The sequence below is a fragment of the Staurois parvus genome, unplaced genomic scaffold (genome assembly GCF_062004578.1).
Source record: "Staurois parvus isolate SC_StPar_1 unplaced genomic scaffold, SC_StPar_1.0 ptg001051l, whole genome shotgun sequence".
NCBI classification, from domain to species: Eukaryota; Metazoa; Chordata; class Amphibia; order Anura; family Ranidae; genus Staurois; species Staurois parvus.
The window spans coordinates 704214-726376 of NW_028318847.1; the positions used below are offsets into that span (position 1 = coordinate 704214).

At 40.7% G+C, this 22163-nt stretch overlaps 1 protein-coding gene across 2 annotated transcripts; it reads left to right on the forward strand.

Moving 5' to 3' along the window:
* Positions 1–17462, forward strand: BANF1 (barrier to autointegration nuclear assembly factor 1). 2 transcript variants are annotated; one of them, XM_089658028.1, is made up of 3 exons: positions 1–115; positions 11465–11609; positions 16984–17462. In XM_089658028.1, the coding sequence occupies exons 2-3, from the start codon at positions 11484–11486 to the stop codon at positions 17128–17130; spliced, it is 273 nt and encodes a 90-aa protein (XP_089514154.1). In that variant the 5' UTR covers positions 1–115; positions 11465–11483; the 3' UTR covers positions 17131–17462. The 2 variants fall into 2 exon arrangements, with proteins under 2 accessions (XP_089514154.1, XP_089514155.1); XM_089658029.1 differs by having other exon boundaries at positions 15–101.
* The last annotated feature ends 4701 nt before the right edge of the window (positions 17463–22163 follow it).

Below are 22163 nucleotides of genomic sequence, written 5' to 3' on the forward strand. Positions count from 1 at the left end.
TTCCGCATTCTCTTTGTACCGGACGTGAACAGGGTTTTCCCATGTCACACCCCGGAAGTAGATCTTCGTGTCGTGCAGGGGCTTGGCGGGAAGGGAGTCAGGTCAGTCGTAAAAGGTGCGTTAATTTTGTGTAGTTATTACTAAGTGGCTGTGTTATGAAGACATGTCTGGCTATAGAAACGGCTCGGGGGTGGGGACGAGAAGTAGTTGAGGAACTACAAGTTCTGGCAGCCTGTGTGATCGGCGGACTGCAGCTCTGCTCTTCCACATACTGTGACCTCCGCATGTGGAATGATGAATGTGCAGATAGAGCCACCGCTGGAGGGCGGCACACCTCACAGACCCAACTACAGAGAGCCAGATAGCTTACAGGAAAGGCAGGGCTGCCTGGCTGTCGTTGGTCTAAATTATCGATATTTTTCAGTTTTGTATAGAGTGGAGGTGGATTAGAACGCCCGTCAGTTTGTATTGCTGCCTGTGTCCCCATTAGGGAGATTCTTCCTCTCTGTCCTGTTTTACTATTATCAGTAAAAGAAAATCGCACTTTTCTGGTTGTCCTCAGAACTGTGATAGAGGGGAAGTTGTCCATTGGGAACACAAGTTCTGGGGGCCCAAGGGACGCCCTTCATTTGTAGGGATTTCCTCTCACTTGCTGGTTTGGCTATGGGACGTGAAGGGGAACCCCCTCCCCCCTTCCTGATGAGACACAGATGGGGGAAAATACCATTGATGGGTTATAACACTTCATTACTCCATACAAAGTTTTTTGCCTATAGTTCTACTTTGACCACTTGCCCTCCTGAGTATTTACCCCCCTTCCTGACCAGTCCATTTTTTAAATTATGGCACTGCGTTACTTTAACTGACAATTGCGTGGTCATGTAACGCTGCACCCAAATTAAATTTACCTCCTTTTTTTCCCACAAATTGAGCTTTCTCAACTGGTGCCACTGACATCCCCAGTGACATCAGTACAGTGATCCGTGCAAAAAAAAAAAAAAAAAAACTACTAATGGCACTGGGCAGGAAGGGGTTAATATGAGGGGTGATCAAAGGGTTAACTGTGTGCTGGGAGTGTTTTACTAGGGGGCCTTGTCTGCGTGCTTCTTTTAAGCACACTGCTTTGGATGGCTGTGCTGTGTACAGACATCTAGAGCAGTGTGCCCGAGCTGACAGGGAGAAGAACTGTTAGTAAACAAAACAGTTCTCCCCGTCGGAGATCCTCTGTCTGGGACCCAGTGATTGGCATCCGCAAATGGTGGTGCGGGTAGGGCACGCATGTGCACGTGCCCTACCCGAAAATGCAAAATCCTGTATATACTTGTGATTTTGCACACCCGTGCTGCCTTGTGTCACGATCGCAGCGTCAGACCCTAGCCCTTCTCACCAACTCGTGACCGAAGGACTAGCCGATCTAAAACCGTGATGTCACGTACCTAACAATGCCACACCCAGCTGCACCCTGGACAACGATTTTCCAGCTAATGGACCACAATCGATGTACCAGCAGCCTGAGCGATTGTTACTGGGTCAGGTTAATTACGCAATTAACCCTTCACACTGCCACCACCTCCCTTTTGTACAGAGAAAGAGGAAACTCAACGATATCAGTTATAACACTATAATGGTTGAGGTAATCATCTGTATAACACGGTCATACAGAGGGTTAAACAAACACAGTAGCGTTCTCTTTAGAGGCAGGAATTCGTAAATTGCAATACAGAGATATAGAAACAGTTCAACACTTTCAGAAGGAAAGATTTATTACTAAAAGGTCAAACGGTGCAAAAAAATATTTACAGAAAAAAGGTGTAACATATATATATATATATATATATATATATATATATATATATATACAGGGAACAATAGCACAGCAAAGAGATGATAGAAAGGAGGATAAAGGGTTAAGGTACTTGCCAAAGTCCTGGGTTAGCAGATTCAAGTTTCAGAGCAGAAGGGCACGGGTCTTCCCAGGTGGTACTGATGTAAAAATGGGAGACGTCTTCAACCTAACTCTCTTAGGCCTAGCCCCCCAGCAGGGGGTGTCTCTGAAGACAAGGACTAATACCCCATTTAGGGAGGGGTCGTCTGGGCGTAGACCTAAACTAGAGCTAAAATCTCTTTTAACTCATATTTTGGCCCATAACTTTCCATCTGCACAAGTGACATTCCACCTGCGGGTAGATTATTATGCAGACACGTCTGAGGATTGAATAGATTTGAATTATGAAATTATACACTGAACGGTTCACGAGATCTATTTTTCGGCTTTCCTATGTATTCAAGACAAGGCGAGTGACTCATCAAATTGTTCGTCTTCTCTTAGCCAATCTGACGATATATCTGGTTTTTATGTAAGTCTCTCATATTCCAAGATATGAGACATAGGGAAAAAAAGGATTTGTTAAAAGTGTTAGCTGGTCCCGCCTTCCTTGGAATGTCTTGAACTCCGGGAAAGCTTGCCTTATCTTATACGAGGTGTTACATTTTACAGGTTCTTTGGACAGCGAGGCCCCAGCTCAGAGAGGTGTTTTATAGCTCTGGGCTCCCTGCTGGCTCTAGCCTGCCAGTGACTCACAAGCAGTTGTCACTGTGGCTGAACAGAGAGGCGGGGAGAATGAGGGGGGGGACATGGAGAACTCTTAACAAAATGGAGGACTGCGTCAGTCTCTGGTGCGCACGTTTGCGACACCCTGTAGCAGTATTTCTGCTATAGGGCTGTCCGGAAGTGGTTAATTCCTTTATGATAGCATAAGGAGTGACAAGTACTCTACTGAGAGATCTGAGGCCTGTTAGACCCCACATCTCTCCTCTGCCCTCTAAAGCAGACAATCAAACTAAGATCTATTCAGTTGGCTGCTCTACTAGCCAGTAACGACTAGTAAACAAGCAGCCGAAACCGGACATGACTAAATCCTTGTCTCTTTGGTTTCACACACCATAGAGGCATTCGAGGAACAGAGGTTCCTTCATATCTGTATGGTCAGCTGGCATGACTGCCCACAGTGGCCCCAGGATCCATGGTGGGACAGGAGAGTCCGGAAACAGGAGGCGTGGGAGGTGTCGCTCAGCATCCATGAGCCTGATAATAGTTGAGCTAGATGGATATGTTTTTTTTGTTTTGTTTTTTTCAACTGGACTAATTATTCACTTGCCTTCTAGAGGATTTACCCCCCTTAATGACCAGGCCTATTTTTGCTACTCGGCGCTTCACTAATTCAACTGATAATTGCATGGTCATGCAATGCTGTACCCAAGTGAAATTTACGGCCTTTTTTTCACACAAATAGAATGTTTTTTTTTTTTGTGGTATTTGATCACCTGTGCGCTTTTTATTTTTGGCGCTATAAACAAAAAAAGACTGAAAATTTTGAAGAAAAACAATATTTTTTACTTTCGGCTGTAAAAAATATATAGTAAACACAGATTTAGTTATAAATTTAGTCCAAAATGTATTCTGCTACATGTTTTTGGTAAAAAATCCCAATAAGTGTATATTGATTGCTTTGTGTGAAAGTTATAGTGTCTACAAACTATGGTATAGATATTGCAATTTACGCCATTTTTTGCTATACAGCACTGCACTAGTTTAACTGACAATTGCGCGGTCATGCAATACGGTACATAAATGACATTTTTTCACACAAATAGAGCTTTCTGTTGGTGGTATTTTATCATCTGTGTGCTTTTTTTTTTTTGGCGCTATAAACAAAAACGTTTTGAGAAAAAAAAATGTTTTTGAAAAAACATATTTTCTCATTTCTGTTATAAAAAATATCCAAAAAAATGAAAATTTCATCATAAATTTAGGCCAAAAAGTATTGTGCTACATGTTTTTTGTTAAAAAACAATCCCAATAAGTGTATATTTATTGCTTTGTGTGAAAGTTATAGGATCTACAAACTATATAGATAATGGAATTTAAACAGCTTTTACTTTCTGACTGCCCATCACATTTTTTGAGGTGCTAAAATACCAGGATAGTACAAACACCCCCAAATGACCCCTTTTCGAAAAGTAGACACCCTAAGCTATCAGCTGAGAGGCATATTGAGTCCATGGAAGATTTATTTTTTTTCCACAAGTTTCTGGAAAATGTCAAAAACATTTTTTTTTTTTTTTTTTTTTACACAAAGTTGTCATTTAAATTATATATTTCTCACACAAGCCATGGGTATATGTAGAATTACACCCCAAAATACATTCTGCTACTTCTACCAAGTATGGGGATACCATATGTGTGAGACTTTTTGGGAGCCTAGCCACATACAGGAGCCTGAAATCCAATGACCACTTTGAAAGCCTTTAGGTGCATAATTTCCTCATTTCACTTCCTCACTGCCTATCACAGTTTCGAAGGCCCTGAAATGCAAGGATAGCACCATCCCCCCCCCCCCCCTCCAAATTAACCCTTTTTGGAAAGTAGACACCCCAAGGAATTTAAAAAGAGGCATGGTGATCTGCAAAATACTTACCATGCTTCTGATCAAATTCCTTGGGGTGTCTACTTTCCAAAAAGTGGTCATTTTGGGGCATTTGGTGCTATCCTGGCATTTCAGGGCCTCCGAAACTGTGATAGGTAGTCAGGAAGTGTAATGAGGAAATAAAGCCCTTTAAAAGCCTGATGGTGCTTATTGGATTTTGGGGTCCTGTACTTGGCTAGACTGCCCACATTCGGGAGAAGTAGCAGAATGTATTTTGGGGAGTAGTTCCACATATACCCATGGCACGCGTGAGCAATAAATCATTTAAGTGACAATTTTGTGTAAAAAAATAAATAAATAAAAATTTTGTTTGTCATTTTCCAGAAATTTGTGGTAAAAAAATAAATTCTTCTATTGATTCAACATGCCTCTCAACAAATAGTTTGGGGTGTCTACTTTCCAGAAAGGGGTCGTTTTGGGGGGGGGGGGCATTTTATGACCATCATTAGAAGTTTATGCCACACATCACTCACTCTTCTAACCACCTGAAGACCAAGCCTTTTCTGACAATTTTTGTTCACATGAAAAAAAATCTGTATTTTTTGCTCAGAAATTAATTTAAACCCCAAACATATATATTTTTTAAAGCAAACATGCTAGTGAATAAAATGGTGGGTGCTGCAATTTTTTAAAAGTTAATTTTTTTTAAATGCACAAAAACACTAACTATTGGCCAATTATTTGGTAAAATATAAAAGATGATGGTATGCCGAGTAAATAGATACCAAACATGACATGCTTTAAAGCTGCGCATGCCTCGTGCAATGGCGACAAACTGCATACGTTTTGAATATCCATAGGCAACGTTTTAAAAGCCTTTACAAGCTACCATTTTAGATTTACAGAGGAGGTCTAGTGAAACTGAAGTGATGAAATGCTCGTAGCTTCCGATTTCTTAGGCTACAGAGATGATTGGCATCATTCTGGTCTCCAATCAGCTCTATGGTCAGCTAGCAGAAACACCGGCTGTATTCTCAGGTTGCCCCGATGGCATGGGACTGCCTGAGAACGCCGTGGAAGACAGTTGGGCATGGGGCATCGTCTCCCGCTGCTTGTAAAAGCAATCCTGCAGCTAATTAGCCACTAGGATTGCTTTTACATGAAAGCCGATCGCTGGCTGAAGAAAACGATACCAGGATGATGCCTGCAGCTGTAGGCATCATCCTGGTATAACCATGCAAATTCCAGTGAGGAACCAGTACCTCGGTTTACGAATTTAATTAGTTCTGCAGGACATTTCATATAGCGAAAAATTCGTAAACCGAACAGTTTCTCATAGGAATATATTGAAAACCAATTAATCCATTCCAAAAGTCAGGAAAGCAGTGAACGCTACTAAATTACCGCATGAGTTATTTTATTAACTCATGCTGTATTTTAGTAGTGACAACCATTTGCTAATGTTTCAGCTGTCAGCGGGGTTCCCCACTGACATGAATGTAAAAGTATTGCTGGTAATTAGAAAAAAAAAAATTTAATTGCAGGCAATTCACTTAGCTGTCAGGTGCCAGTTTTTATATGTAATTACAGTTTTTTTTTTTTTTTTTTTCTTCACTATACAGTAGTTCAGAAACTCAGCAGTCACTCTCCCCCTCCAGCTAAAAGAGAGAAAGTTTTTTAGTTTATTTACCCAAGTTAAAAGATACAATGTTTCCTTTCAGTTTCTTAAAATATACAAAGTATCCTTTAGCTCTGGAAACTGACAGCTAATGTTATGAGCTATAGTGAAGAAAAAAAAAGACGGCAATTGCATTTAAAAACCAGCACTGACATACACTTACACGGCGAATCACGGCGGTCACATTACCCTAAAGCCCCGCCTCCCAGCTTCTGAAACCCTTCAAAGGGCCGGGAGGTGCCAAGAGGTTAACTGAAAATTGGCCCTAGTATGTGTATGTATGAATGTGAGTTAGGGATCTTAGATTGTACGCCCATTGAGGGTTAGGGACTGATGTGAATGTACAATATATATGTAAAGCACTGAGTAAATTGACAGCGCTATATAAGTACCTGAAATAATAATCAGTGCAAAAAAAAAAAAAAGACACTGTACTAATGGCACTGGGGAGGAAGGGGTTTGTGCGAGGGGAGTGTTTTACTAGTGGGCAGGGGTATGTTCTTCACAGGAACAAGCTGTTCCGGAAATCTAAGCTCTGGTCTCCACAAGAGTGTGCTGGAAACTGACAGGGAGCAGAGTTGCATTGAAAACAGTGCAGCTGTGGTCTGTGTCACTGTTTGCTGGCAATCGCCAGGACCCGGATGGTAATGACCGGCCGGGACCCGGTGAATGACACCCGCGATCGGCGACGCGGGTAGGGTGGTTGCGCGCCCCATACCCGACATGCAAAATCACGTATATATATACATGATTTTGTGCAGAGGTGCCGACCTGCCGCAGTATATGTACTGTGTCTGTCCGGCAACCGGTTAAGTAACTATGAAATTAACCACTTCCTGACAAGGGAATATATATACACATTGGTCAGGAAGTGGTTTTGAGTGCCCTGCATTAAAGAGATTGCAAACCCCTAACTTGTGTGGGTTTTTTTGTTTCATTAAATTAAAAACAAAAGTTATATTTGCCTGCGCTGTGCAAAGGTTATGCATAGAGCAGCTCTGATCCTCCTTGTGTCCTCTGCTGCCAATCCTGGCTGTCCCCCTGCCAAGTACCCACCATAGCAAACTGCTTGCTATGGGGGCACTTATGTGGGCTTGTTCCTGAGCCATAGACACACAAAGCACTGCTTAGCCCCACGCCCTGCTCCCTCCTTACTAGCTGTGATTGACAGCAGTGGGAGACAATGGCTCCCATTGCTGTCTCTGAGCCTACAAGGAGGGAGAGAGCCACTGTTCTCATACAAAAAGTGCTGGATTGAGATCTGGCTCAGGAAAGTCTGGGGGGGGGGGGCCTGGGGAGCTGCACTCAGGTTTTTTTGTTTTTTTTTAACCTTAATGAGAATGCGTTGAGGTAAAAATAAAACCTTCAGCCTTTAGAATCACTTTAAGGTAAAAAAAAAACACCACATTACCTGATTACCTATTCTACTCCCATTCCTCAACACTTACCTGACACCTCTTACTGCTCCTGCACAGGTCTCTATTCCTGTTGTCACAGGACACTCTGAAAGCAGTGGTAGCCATAGGCTCCTCCTCCTGCTGCTGTCATTCAAATCTAGCAATGAGGGAGCAGGAGGAGTGGCTGAGCCATGCTGTGTGTGTGTCTAAGGAAGCACATAGCCCTGCTCGGGAATGCAGGATTAGAATACCTGACTTGTTTTTATTGTCTGTGCCCCATTATGGAGTCAGTCACGCGCTATTTCTCTTGCGCGCTCTCGCTTTCTTTCTTGCCGCCATAACAGTAACAGAAGAGGAATCTTTCAGTGAGGGCCCAAGTGACAACCTGGCACTGGTGAAAAAATAAAACTGACGTGTTATAACTCTCCCTTACTCTATCCAAAATTAAAAAAAATGTCTTTTAGCTCTACTTTAAACTACCACACTAAGAGCTGACAGGTTCAGGACAGGATTAGCTCAGGCTCTTATCCTGTTCACACACATGCGGTTTAGAAACAATTCCCATAGAAGTCAATAGCCTGTAATCTGCACCCGAACCAGACCGCACTGCTCAGAAATCGTACATGACTTTTTTAAAACTGCACTGCCAGTGCACTGGACATATGTGACCAAGCACCATAGGAAGCAATGTTTTTCACATGGCATTCAGTTTGGAATGGGCACTTACCCATCAAACTCAGAACCTTCCCACCTGTGTGTTTGCTTAGCTCTTCACAATACTGGTGGCTCTCTCCAGTGATTACAACCAGGAAGACCACATACAAGTCTATGAGGATTGGTGCAGGATGTTGGAGAGATGAGTTGCACTTTATGTGACAGGTTCAGCTTTTGGTAGACATGAATTCCTGTTTCTCTATATCACTTTTTTATGCACCTAGGACTTTCCCACACACATGTTATGGTACTGCAGAGACCAGGCACCAGCACTATCACATAATCCATTAGACCCAAAGGTACCATGCATGTCCCTTCCCTTCCCCAGGAATAGAGATGAGCTTTGGGTGTCCTCTGAACCCCTGATTTGCATTTTGTTTTCAAATCCAGTGAGCTGTGGGCGGGGTCATTTTTTGTTGCACAGCACACACAAAGTGGCCAGATACCGGTTATATCAGTGCTCATATTTAGTCTCATTGGATACATAGTTTGAAGCTAAAGGGTAGTCAAACCCACTAAATATTGATATTTAGTTTTGTCTTCTGTTTGCTCATTTTTGCCTTTTTGTAAATTGATAAAAATAACTAAAATATATATTTTTGAAAGCTGTCTTACCTTACAATATTTCTTTTATACAGTGCTAGTGTGTGCCTGTATATAACACCCTTTTTTTTTTTTTTTACATCTTAGTTGTGCAGAGACCATTTTGAATAACCATGCTTTTTTTCAAGCTGAAATATGAAAGAGACAGGTGCAATACATCATAATAAACTGACTCATTGAGAAATTCTACAGACGTATACCAGCAATCTATGTATAAAACTTTCATACATCTAATCCACTTAGAAAATTAACCACTTGAAGACCTGGCCTTTTCTGCCACTTTTTGTTTACATGTAACAATCAGTATTTCTTGCTAGAAAATTTCTTAGAATCTCCAAACATTATATATTTTTAAAGCAGAGGCCCCAGAGAATAAATTGGTGGATTTAGCAATTTCTTTTTATGTCGCTCGTTATTTGTACAGTGGTTTTTCAAACACAATTTGTTTGGGAAGAAATACACTTTTTTGAATTTTAATGCAAAAAAATCACAATACATAACTCAATTTTTGGTAAAATATAAAGGCTGATGTTACGTCCGTTAAATTTATACCAAACCTGCTACACGTTAAAATTGCACACGCCCGGCAACAAATGGCGTAAATTTTTACAATCAAGCAATGTTTTAAAAGCCTTTACAGGTTACCACTTTAGATTTACAGAGGAGGACTGGTGATAGAGTTACTGCCCATGATCTGACGTTAGTGTTGATACCTCACATGTGTGGGATGGTCGCTGTTTGCATGCATGAGAGACCGACAAGTGCGTCTGCCATTATAAGCAAGCATCGGGGCACTTTAATTTTTTTTTACACTTTTTTTTTTTTTTAATCACTTTTATTTCTGTCATAAAGAATGTAAACATCCCTTGTGACAGCAATAGGCATGTGACAGGTACTCTTTATGGAGAGATCTGGGGTCAGTAAGACCCCAGATTTCTGCTCTGCCCTTAAAAGCATTTATTCACACCAAGATCAGTGTGATTTAAATGCTTTTTTTTTTAGTTCTGAGTAAACCGGAAGTGATGTCAGGTCATCACTTCCTGGTTACTATGTAACAAAGCCAATCCAGTCTTTGTTTGGCTCTGTGATGACCTGGTGGTAGTGCTGGATGGTCGATCGGGACTCCCAGTGGGACAAGAGATCCTATTAGAGCTGCTGGGGGGTGGGTGCCCTCCCGCTGCTTGTAATAGCAATCGAGTGGCTAGTTAACCATTCCGATTGCTGTTACAATAGAGATGGCTCTCTGCTCTATAAAAAAAAAAAAAAAACGTTACCAGGATGATGTCTGCAGCTGCAGGCATCATCCCGGTACAACCACTTGAAGTGCAGTGATGTATCAGGTACGTGGCTGGTCGGCAATGATTCATCAAACAATCTGCACCTTTTCTAAAATTCGGCCACACAGAAACCGCATGGCACCTGAGCAACATGCGGTTTCATGCACCTTGCATAGTTAGTCTGGCTGAAAAAAGACAAAAGTCCATCCAGTTCAACCATTAAAAAAAAAAAAAAAAGTTATAGTCCTATACCCACAGTTGATCCAGAGGAAGGCAAAAAAACCCAGCAAACCATGATCCAATTTGCTCCTACAGGGAAAAAAATTCCTTCCTGATCCCCCGAGAGGCAATCGGATATTCCCTGGATCAACTTTACCTATAAATGTTAGTATCCAGTTATATTGTGTATCCAAGAAATAATCCAGGCCTTTTTTAAAGCAATCCACTGAGCTGGCCAGAACCAACTCTTGAGGGAGTCTATTCCACATTTTCACAGCTCTCACTGTGAAGAAACGTTTCCGTGTTTTGGAGATGAAATTTCTTTTCCTCCAGATGTAAAGAGTGCCCCCTCGTCCTCTGTGATGACCTCAGGATAAATAACTCTACACCGAGTTCACTATAGGAACCACTGATGTATTTATACATGTTGATCATATCCCCCCTTATCTCCTCTTCTCAAGAGAGAATAAATTCAGTTCCTCTAATCTTTTCTCATAGCTGAGCTCCTCCATGCCTCTTATCAGTTTGGTTGCCCTTCTCTGTACTTTCTCCAGTTCCCCATGTTCTTTTTGTGAATTGGTGCCCAAAACTGAACTGCATATTCCACCTGAAAATATGCTGCATTTTCTGATGCGTGAGGGTGCCATTAAGAAATAAGCAAGAGCAGCCCAATTTGGGTGAGGGAACATATGCAATTTACACACCTTCCCCTGGCCGCAACAATGTGAACCTAGCCTTAGGCTAGGTTCACTTCTATGCAGACTGCGGGTGATGCGTTTGTTTAAGTGTGTTTTTGCGATTTTGAACAGGGGGTGGTTGGCTAATAGGAAAGTATTAGAGTTCTGTTCATGTAGTGTGACTTTGATGTGACTTTACACTCTCTGGCTCATCAAAGTAGTGCAGGAACCTTTATATGTCCAAAGTTGCATGTTGGGGTTGAATGGCATCCTTGATGTAAGATCTTGTGTTGGATGTGCTGGTAACAAAAATGTATTAATTACATGTGATTATGCCAGCTTTTTAAGCTGCTTTTATAATGACATCCACTTTTTTTTCTGTATACTCTCTCAGGTGAGAAGTAAGTTTCAGTTTATTTACTTATTATTTTCATAATGTTTAAGCTTATGTTTATGAAATCTGTTCTTCTAGTTGAATAAAACCATTAAAGATGTCTTCCACATCGCAAAAGCATCGGGATTTTGTGGCTGAGCCTATGGGAGAGAAGTCTGTTCAGTGTGTTGCTGGTATTGGTGAAGTACTAGGACAGAGGCTCGGCGATAAAGGCTTTGATAAGGTAACCACAACATTTATTATTGCTGTCTTTACAATCAGCGTAATGTCAGAAATCATTTTACAGTGTGCTGTTATTGTAAAATAGTTTTTACATACATATACTTTCTAATTATATACATTTTGGGGGATATATTCATTTTTATTATATGCAAGTTGTGTATTTTCAGTACAAGCTTGTGGGTTAGCTCAGACTAATCTATCCAGCAGCTTGTATGTCAGCTGCACAATTTTAGTTTCTTGTTTTTTCTCTTCCAAAAATATTTATTGTTCTTACAAGTATCCGGGGAAATTTTTTGAAAAGAAAAAAGGAACAAGTAGCTTGTATGCATGTTGCTGGAAGAATGGAGAGTGAGTCACAGTAAAGTGAAAGTACAGACCAGTGTGAGAGGAAACTAAGTGCAGTTATAAAGAGTAGGTACACTCCATGGAAATTGTTGAATCTACGCAACGTATTTGAACAAACAAACATTAAATCTTCATTCAAACAATGCCTACAAATAAAAATTTGAATGAAACACGAGGAAAATGTGCCTTTTCAATAATTTATTCAACAAAAATATTAATAGATGCAATGGTGCGATGTGGGAAAAAGTACATACACCGTCGGCCTTAGTAGCTGGTATTGCCCCCTTTAGTAGAAATTACTTCTTGTGGGTGTTTTACATAACCGCCCATCAGTCTCTGACATCATTCCAACTGCTACAGGTTATCTTAGCACATCCTACTCCTCCATACTTGTTGCTAGGGGCAATTTCTTTGTAGCAATAAGGATCCCACAATCTAGGCTACTGGTGTCATTCCTTCCCTTCAGTCCCTTGATACCAAAGTCATACTCACCGCATATACCAGTGAGGCTGAAATCTCCTCCACAAGACCTTTTAATATCTAGTTTATATGTTTTGTTAGTATGTGCACAGTTAATGGAACAATTTGCTTGCAGAGGCTTTGATCGTACTCTGGCACCATGTATGATGGAATTATGACCCTGCTAGACCTCTACCTTGCCAGAGGCCCCTATTATAATCTTTGTTTAGGATTCCTTAGTCTTCTTCTGAAGAGACTGTATTTCAGCAAATTCCATATGACTCAGAATTACAAGGCATTTATGATAATCTGTTGCAGTGTATTAAAGCCTGCAATTAGGGGATTAGCCTCCTGTTTGAGACACAGGCATATATAGCCCTTTAGAGCGTAAATGGCTTCAAAATCTTTCCTAATACACTCAGTATGTAAAACACTCCTCGTTATGGATTGTAAACAACCTGTAGAATCGTGGCTACCTCAATGTGAAGTTGCTTTTTCCCTTTAAAAGGAAATTTATTGATAAATGATCTCAGCCTAATGTAGCTGTACCAGTCATATACCTTAACAAGCATAGCACCAAATAGGTTGCTGATGATCTTACCTTTTAGGTATTTGACTCTGTTGGATTCCCAGCTTAGGTCTCAGGTTTACTTATCTGAAGTAACTCTGTCTCTTGTTTGCTATGACTCAGATTTAAGAATACTTAGTATTGTGGATCAGATATCTTTTAAGAGGACTCTCCTATTCAAGGACAAACCCTTGTGTCCTGGAACATTTGGGACAAATACCTGGAGACCTGCGGTTCTGCTGTGGTGGTCTCTTACAAGCATCTAAGCTTGTTTCTTGCATGGGCATAGTCTGTTCTCAGATGCTTAGGATGCTTTGGCTCAATGGCTAGCAATTTTAAAGTGCTTCTAAAGTTAAAACCTTTTTTTTTTTTTTTTTACCTTAATGCATTCTCTGCATTAGGGTGGAAAAAGGATTTACCACTTGTTCCTTCTTCCCAAACACTTGCCTAATTCCTGTATCGATCGAGTGCTTTGTCCAGCTGTATTTCTTCTCTCTCCTCTCTTCCTGCATTCAAGGGAAAAATAGGCAGCAGCGGAAGCTATTGGCTGCTACTGCTGTTAATCCAATCCTGTGAGGAGAAAGCAGTAGGGTGTAGCTGCAGTGTGTGCGTCTATTGACACGCACAGCCCGGCTCAGGAGATAACTGTATACCCTCTGATTCCTGCAGCACCTCTCCCCCCCCCCCCCCCCATTCCATCAAATGAGTACACCCTATGTGGTAACTGGCTCTTTCCAGCCCCGTCCCTCACCTTTTAGGGATTTATGGATTGTTAGGGAGTTCTTTTTAATATGCGCCCTCTTCTGGTGCTCTCCCTTGATTCTTCTTCTGAGCTAGAGAATCTGGAATTTGGACCGGCACCAAGTTGGCCCTTCTCTTCACCCTACCTCCTACTTTCAAAGGTTTCAGAGATACTACCCTTCTATGTTACCTAAGTTATGTGTTTCTTTTTCCTCTCTTGTTTTGGAATAACTGCTGAGGGGTCTCTCACATCTACTATGTCTCCTTAAAGCGGAATTCCACTCACACTGTAAAAAAAATAAGTCAGCAGCTACAAAAACAGCTAATCACCTGTCCCACGATCCCGCGGTGCCCCCGCCGCAGCCCGTTTCACCGGCCCTCCTGTATTCCAGGCACCGGCATCTTCAGTGTGAAACCTTACTGTGGCAGCTTGTGGCTTCACAGCCAGGTGCCCATTGCGCATGCGCGAGTAGCGCTGCGCTTCCTGAATGGCCCTGTTGTCTTCTGGGACCTGTCACGTGTCCCACAAGACTACGGGGAGGGGAGGGTAGGAGGACAACCTAGGCGATCACAGCCAAAGTGGGAACGGGTACCTGACGATTTTGGGTAACTTCTCCCCCCCGCTCCCCAAACGCGCCAATCCTTAATGGGCAGCGGGGGACCAATCTCTTGAATCTTTATTTCCTTGAAGCCCAGGGAAAATTCCATTTTAAAGTGGTTTTACAGCCTAAATATTTTTAACCTTCATGCATTCCCTCCAGTCTGCCAAAAAAAAATACATAAATACAATTCAGCAATGTCATCACCCCAGCCGATTCTTCAATTGGCTTCAGGTGCAGGCGATGGCATATTCAGTAACGGTAACTGAGTGTGAAGCCTTGTGGTTTCACAGCCGGTTTCCTACTGCGCATGCGTGAGCCGTGCTGTACATGGTGAATGGTCCCGCAGTCTTCTGGGACCTTTGTGTGTCCCAGAAGGCTGTGAGGGGAAGGAAGAGTGGGCCAAACTTCCTCACAGATTGCTTGCTTGCTATGGGTACACACCATGAAAAGGAGCCAGGAGCACCAGCGTGGAACCCAAGGAGGTTGAGGTTCCCCTCCATTGACTATAAAGAAAATACAATTTTTGTACTGTAACTGTAAAATCTTTTTCCCAACGTCTATACAGGGACACAGGTCCTGCCCTTGTGTGTTGTTGGCCTTATGTACTGCTTGCATGATGGAGCTGGAGGTCATATAGAGGATGGCTCTATTTTTTTAATTTTTTCTCTTTCAATCTCCAGAAGGCGATAGTATAACCCAAATGTCAAACAATTTATAAATTTACTTTTGGCCTGCAAAAGGGAAAAAAAATTAAAGGTCTGTCGGCGAAAGAGTTTAAGGGAATGTATACTACTTTTCAATGTTTATCCTCTTCCAGCCTATTGATAAATGACAGCCGAGATGTACTCCCAGTTGCCCCCCTACAGTATGATCTGTAAACTGCTGTGTGAGACATGACAGATTAATTACCAACAAAAGAAAGCTCTGTCTCAAAAAGATAAACATATTGTTTGAGTACAGTGTTGCATGACTGAGTAATTGGTATTCAAAGTGTGACAGCACTGAATGTTGGTCTGGGAAGGAAGGTGATTAAGTGTCCGGTATTGAAGTGGTTAAGTAAAAACATTAAAATAAATACTGCAATAACTAAATATGTTCTCACTAAAATACACAGTAATTTCCATTTAACCTCTTCCCTACCGCATTATAGCCGAAGGATGGTTACAGCATGGTTGTCTAGTTCTGGGACGACGTCCATGGACGTCATTCCAGAACACGCCCCCAGCAGCACGCACCCGGTGCCACTGGTGATCGGTGTCCTACGGACACAGCTGATCAAGTGATATGGTAAACGGTCAATCACAGCAGCCTTTTACCACGTGATCAGCTGTGTCCAATGACACAGCTGATCACCGGGTAAATACAGTTGCCGGTTATCGGCTGCACTTTCCTCACGTTGTGCAGTACTGCCGATAACCGGCAATTGTCAGAGAAGTGATCGGCCGCCCAGCAGTGCAGCATCATTAGTGCCAGCTCATCAGTGCTGCCTATAAGTGCAGCCTTATCAACACATATCAGTGGAGAAAAATTACTTGTTTGCAAAATTTTGTAATAGAAACAAAGAAACCTTCTTTTTTTTTTCGTTTATAGCGCAAAAAATAAAACACCCATTGGTGATAAAATATCACCAGAAGAAAACTATTTGTGTGAAAAAAATAACAATTTCATATGGGTTCAGTGTTGCGTGTCCGCGCAATTCTCATTCAAAGTGTGACAGCACTGAAAGCTAAAAATTGGCCTGGGCAGGAAGGAGGTTTAAGTGCTCAGTAGGCAAGTGGTTAAAGCAGAACTAATTTCTCCTTTACAGCCAAGGAAGCTGCCATGTTAGCCTTTGTCAGTTTGGTTCAGAGCCCAAGCATGGCATTCCTTGAATATTAACTGTTTTTGGAAGCAGTTAAAGCTGAATTACATCTGTTTAATGTTTGAGAGAAAAGGGAGCTGTGACAGTTATTCACGACATACCCAAACTGTCAGGCCATCAAATGGCAAGTGTCATAACTGATCACATGTGCAGCACCATGGCAACTGCAGATGAAACATGAGGCTAAGATGGCTTTCTTGGCTGTAATGTATAGGAGGGTTTAGTTCTACTTTAACCACTTCCCGTCCTGCCCATGTAGATAAACGGCTGGACGGGAGCGCTGCCAATGCAGGTGGACGTTTCTAAACGTCCCCCAGCATCCATTGCCTGTGCGTGCTCCCTGGGAACACAGATGGTAGTACGGGACTTTTAAAAAATTATAATTTTTAGTTATAAACTCATTTGGGTTTTTTTTTTACTAAAAAAGATAGATGAATACATTTTGGCCAAGATTTATGAAGAAAGATTATTTGCAAAATTTTATAAGAAAAACAAAATTTTTGGAATTTTTCATTTATATAGCAAAAAAATAAAACTTTCTTTTGGTGATATTTATTCACAACTGGGATTTTTATCTGTCTCAAAAAAAAAAAAAAAGCTAAAAAAATTCATATAGGTACAGTGTTGCATGACCGCACAATTGTCATTCAAAGTGTGATGGCACTGAAAGCTGAAAATTGGCCTGGACTGGAAGGGGGTGAAAGTGTCCGGACTTGAAGTGGTTAAATCAATTGGGTTTAGTTCTGCTTTAAGCAGTATGTTCACCCTTTACTAATACAATGTATTTTACTGTTTTCAGGCTTATATTCTCTTAGGTCAGTTCCTTGTGCTGAGGAAGGATGAAGAACTCTTTAAGGATTGGCTAAAAGATACATGTGGAGCCAATGCAAAGCAGGGAAGAGATTGCTATGGATGCCTTAAAGAATGGTGTGATGCCTTCTTGTAAAGTTGTGTATGCCTTGGTGTACTCTCTAATCCAGCTACTGAAGTTTACCATTCATTTATATTTTGCCCATCAATCCTAAAAATTCCAAATATGAGTGTTTTATCTGGACATTTCGACAAATTTTGGATTGCTACTTTTTACATTCATTTTGAAATTATTTGTTCACTTTTCTTCTTGCATTAGTCATTTGGCCCATGCGCTTTTACAGATGAATGTTTTAAACAATATTAGTATGCTATTGTAAATCTCATTATAGGTATTTTTAAATTCAAAGTTACAGCATGAATACACCTTTTGAGAAGAATAAAATGTTGTTGTATTTTAAAGTTTAACTGACAGTTTCTCTTATTCTTTTTTTTGCCTTGTGTTATGAATGAATTGCTCTGAGATTCTTTGTTCACTCTTAATCACACTGGGATTGAATTATTAAAGTGTCTGAAAAAATGTTTTCTCTCTTTAGGTCAATCTGGTTGCTGTCAGTAGAAAGTGTTTTTCTCTCTCATAAATCAGGAGTATTGTTAATGTGAGCAGTGATTGTTGGACTCTATAGCATGTAAATTAATAGTAAATTGGTGTCCTTGTTATTTCTGATTTTATAACTTGAAAATCCAGCTTTAATAGTTTTTTTGTGGTTTGTTTGGGGTTTTGTCTCCATCTTCCAGCTGTCAGAAATGTATCTGTAGGGTTTAGAACCTTAAAGAGATGTAAACCTTTCACGCTGACTGATGTGGACATCAACACATAGATCAGGACTTTCAAGTAACAGATCTAAAGTAGCGAGGGCACAGCAGTGAGTGTAATTAACGTACTGCTTTTCACTTCTATAGTCTAACAGTTTCTACTTGCGAGAATGGTACTATTTGCTGTCAAAGGCCCCTTTCAGACATTTTGACGGCTGTTGTAGTGTGGTACTCCATGCTCATTATGTGCATTTCATTATGACAACCCATTTTATTCTCAATAGGCTGCCAACACACAGCAAAAAATCAAAATCTGGACATGTATAATTAAATTTTACCACAGCGTACTGCAATCCATGGCATATGTGTTGTGGTGTGCTACAGCACAGGTTCATTGCAACCTACTGTACTTGAGTGTTGAGGTGCCATTGAATGAATTGTGTGGTTTGCCTTGTCGTAAATGCATAGGTCTGAAAAGGCTCTAAAGCCTCATATATAGTCTTTAGGGAGGTTATATTTTAACTTTCTGAGATTTTCAAAAGAGTTTAGTTGCTCCAATCCTCAATGTGAAAACTGCTTTTAGCTTACGCAAACCATTTTTTTCCTTGTTTAAAAAATTTTTCTTATTTAATTGGACTCATTAGAATATATGAATTGCCACAGCAGTGGTTTTACAAGCTGAAACTTTTTAAATGGACTGCTGAATTTGTAAGCTTAATGTTCTATTGCATTTAATATATATTGATTTCATGTCACCAGAAAATGTTTTATGATACTTGGTTTCAACTATATTCAAATTGCTTGGCTTTGTGTGGGAAAGGTGAATTATTTTAATTTTTTATTTGATTAAACATTTAACAAAAAAAACTTTGCCTTTTTCTAATAGTGCATATTTTTTTTATGTGAAATGGACTGCAAGTAACTAATGTAAGTGAGAACCTCCTGCGCTCCTACTAAATCTCTGAAACTAATGAAGCTGCCAAAATCCAATCATACTTAATGATCTATGAGCAAGTACACAAAAAATTATGTAGCGCTAATACCAAATTTGCAAAATATAAACCGTACATATATAAGTGAAAAATGAATATGAGCAACTTATATAGACATAAATGAATAAAATATAAATGAACTTATGTGACATATGACAAAGTGCATAACGTGACTATATCTCATAGGCTTTGCCTATACGCTATGAAATCTAAATATAAAGCATGATCTCTCAGGGATCAAGAATAAGTGAAAAAGGATACCGCTAAACAAATACGTGAAGAAGAAAGTGTACTCAATATTCACACAAATGTGTGTCTGAATTGATCCTAATTGGATCTAATGGTGGTATAAATTATCCAAAATAGTCCGAATGGGACTAGTGCATAAAGTGTGCCCAAATTGATCCTAATTGGATCTAACGGTGATGGTAGAACATCCAAAAAGTCCAAATGGGACTAATGTATCCAGCGTGCCCAAATTGGAACAATCAAAAATGCATGTAATCACATAAAAAATTATCCCAAAAAAACAAAAATAACTATACACAAAACCGTGTCAGCAGACAACACACACATGACCGCATGCGTGATATTGCTTACAAAATGTCACATGACGTGAATAACATATACAATCCAGAAAAAAACGCATGTCACTGAAAATGCTAATAGACAACGTCCAGAATGGTGTGAAAACACCTATTCAAATATGACAGACACCCGTGAAAGTGGGTGATAAGTGTGCATGATGACAAGAGGGTATCCACAAATGGCTGCAATGCACGCTCACCTCCTTGCCTCAACCCGCAAAGGACCAAAACACTTTTAGGATCACTACACTGGATCCTCCATGCATGAGACTCCTCTGGAATTATGTCCTCTCCCCATAGTGGTCTCCCCTCAAGGACAGGCTTAGTGGTATTAAACCTTCTCTCCAGGCAGATACGCAAGATGTGGCCAGTCATCTCATTAAACAAGAACTCCCATAGCATAACACTATTTATTTTCTAAAGGAGTAAAGCAAAATCCTCCAAAATATCCACTCATATTTCAATACATCTTGTTCAGAGCATTCATAGACAAAACCTCATGTTCTGGGTGTAGTTGCATGGGTGTACAAAGATGGCGTCCAATTCGGAAGTTCGTCACCGTTGGTCACGTGACTTCCTCAGGCATAGAGAGGGAAAAAAAATGTTTGTAAAAAAAAATAAAATAAAATGAAAAATACCTAGATCAAGGTTTGATCTAGTTCAGTGCCAGGGTTAGTGTTTGGGTCAAGGTCAAAAGGTGGGGATTTAAAAAAAAATTGGTGTCAGTGTGTTTTAGGCAAAAAAAAAAAAGAAAAACAAAATGCGCACTATTGTTTCTGGGCTGTACTACGGGTACAAACAACAACTAACATACACATATATGGTATCGTTGCGATCGTCAAGAGCTAGAGAATTTATTTTGGGTTGTTCTTTTTTGGTAGGTTATGGTAGTAACAAGAAACACAGCTACATAAAAAAAAGATTTTTTTTTTTACTATTTTGGGCCAGTTTTCCTTTGATAATAAAAAAAAATCAGGAGATATCCATTACCATTTACCACCAAATGAAAGCCCAACTTGTCCTGAAAAAATGCGGTGCTTTAACTGCAGACTGTCAGCTTTAATTTGAGGGTATTTACATCCAAATCAGGTGAACAGTGTAGGAATTACAACAGTTTGCATATGTGCCTCCCACTTGTTAAGGGACCAAAAGTAATGGGACAATTGGCTTCTCAGCTGTTCCATGGCCAGGTGTGTGTTATTCCCTCATTATCCCAATTACAATGAGCAGATAAAAGGTCCAGAGTTCATTTCAAGTGTGCTATTTGCATTTGGAATCTGTTGCTGTCAACTCTCAAGATGAGATCCAAAGAGCTGTCACTATCAGTGAAGCAAGCCATCATTAGGCTGAAAAAACAAAACAAACCCATCAGAGATAGCAAAAACATTAGGCATGGCCAAAACAACTGTTTGGAACATTCTTAAAAAGAAGGAACGCACCGGTGAGCTCAGCAACACCAAAAGACCCGGAAGACCACGGAAAACAACTGTGGTGGATGAGCGAAGAATTCTTTCCCTGGTGAAGAAAACACCCTTCACAACAGTTGACCAGATCAAGAACACTCTCCAGGAGGTAGGTGTAGGTGTGTCAAAGTCAACAATCAAGAGAAGACTTCACCAGAGTGAATACAGAGGGTTCACCACAAGATGGAAACCATTGGTGAGCCTCAAAAACAGGAAGGCCAGATTAGAGTTTGCCAACCGACATGTAAAAAAGCCTTCACAGTTCTGGAACAACATCCTATGGACAGATGAGACCACGATCAACGTGTACTAGAGTGATGGGAAGAGAAGAGTATGGAGAAGGAAAGGAACTGCTCATGATCCTAAGCATACCACCTCATCAGTGACGCATGGTGGTGGTAGTGTCATGGCGTGGGCATGTATGGCTGCCAATGGAACTGCTTCTCTTGTATTTATTGATGATGTGACTGCTGACAAAAGCAGCAGGATGAATTCTGAAGTGTTTTGGGCAATATTATCTGCTCATATTCAGCCAAATGCTTCACAACTCATTGGACGCCGCTTCACAGTGCAGATGGACAATGACCCAAAGCATACTGCAAAGGCAACCAAAGAGTTTTTGAAGGGAAAGAAGTGGAATGTTATGCAATGGCGAAGTCAATCACCTGACCTGAATCCGATTGAGCATGCATTTCACTTGCTGAAAACAAAACTGAAGGGAAAATGCCCCAAGAACAAGCAGGAACTGAAGACCGTTGCAGTAGAGGCCTGGTAGAGCATCACCAGGGATGAAACCCAGCGTCTGGTGATGTCTATGCGTTCCACACTTCAGGCTGTAATTGACTGCAAAGGATTTGCAACCAAGTATTAAAAAGTGAAAGTTTGATTTATGATTATTATTCTGTCCCATTACTTTTGGTCCCTTAACAAGTGGGAGGCACATATGCAAACTGTTGTAATTCCTGCACCGTTCACCTGATTTGGATGTAAATACCCTCAGATTAAAGCTGACAGTCTGCAGTTAAAGCACATCTTGTTCGTTTCATTTCAAATCCATTGTGGTGGTGTATAGAGCCAAAAATGTTAGAATTGTGTCCATGTCCCAATATTTATGGACCTGACTGTAATTCACCTGGATGTACAAAGTAGTTGTGATGATATGTACGGTTTTACTAACACATGTCAACGTTGCAAAATTGTGCTTAGGCATTTAGATTTGTTTTATCCTTAGGCGTGAAGGGGTTAAGTAGGATACCTGAGGTTTTATCCTTTTTTTTTTTTTTTTTTACAATTTTCCTGCCAGACAATTTT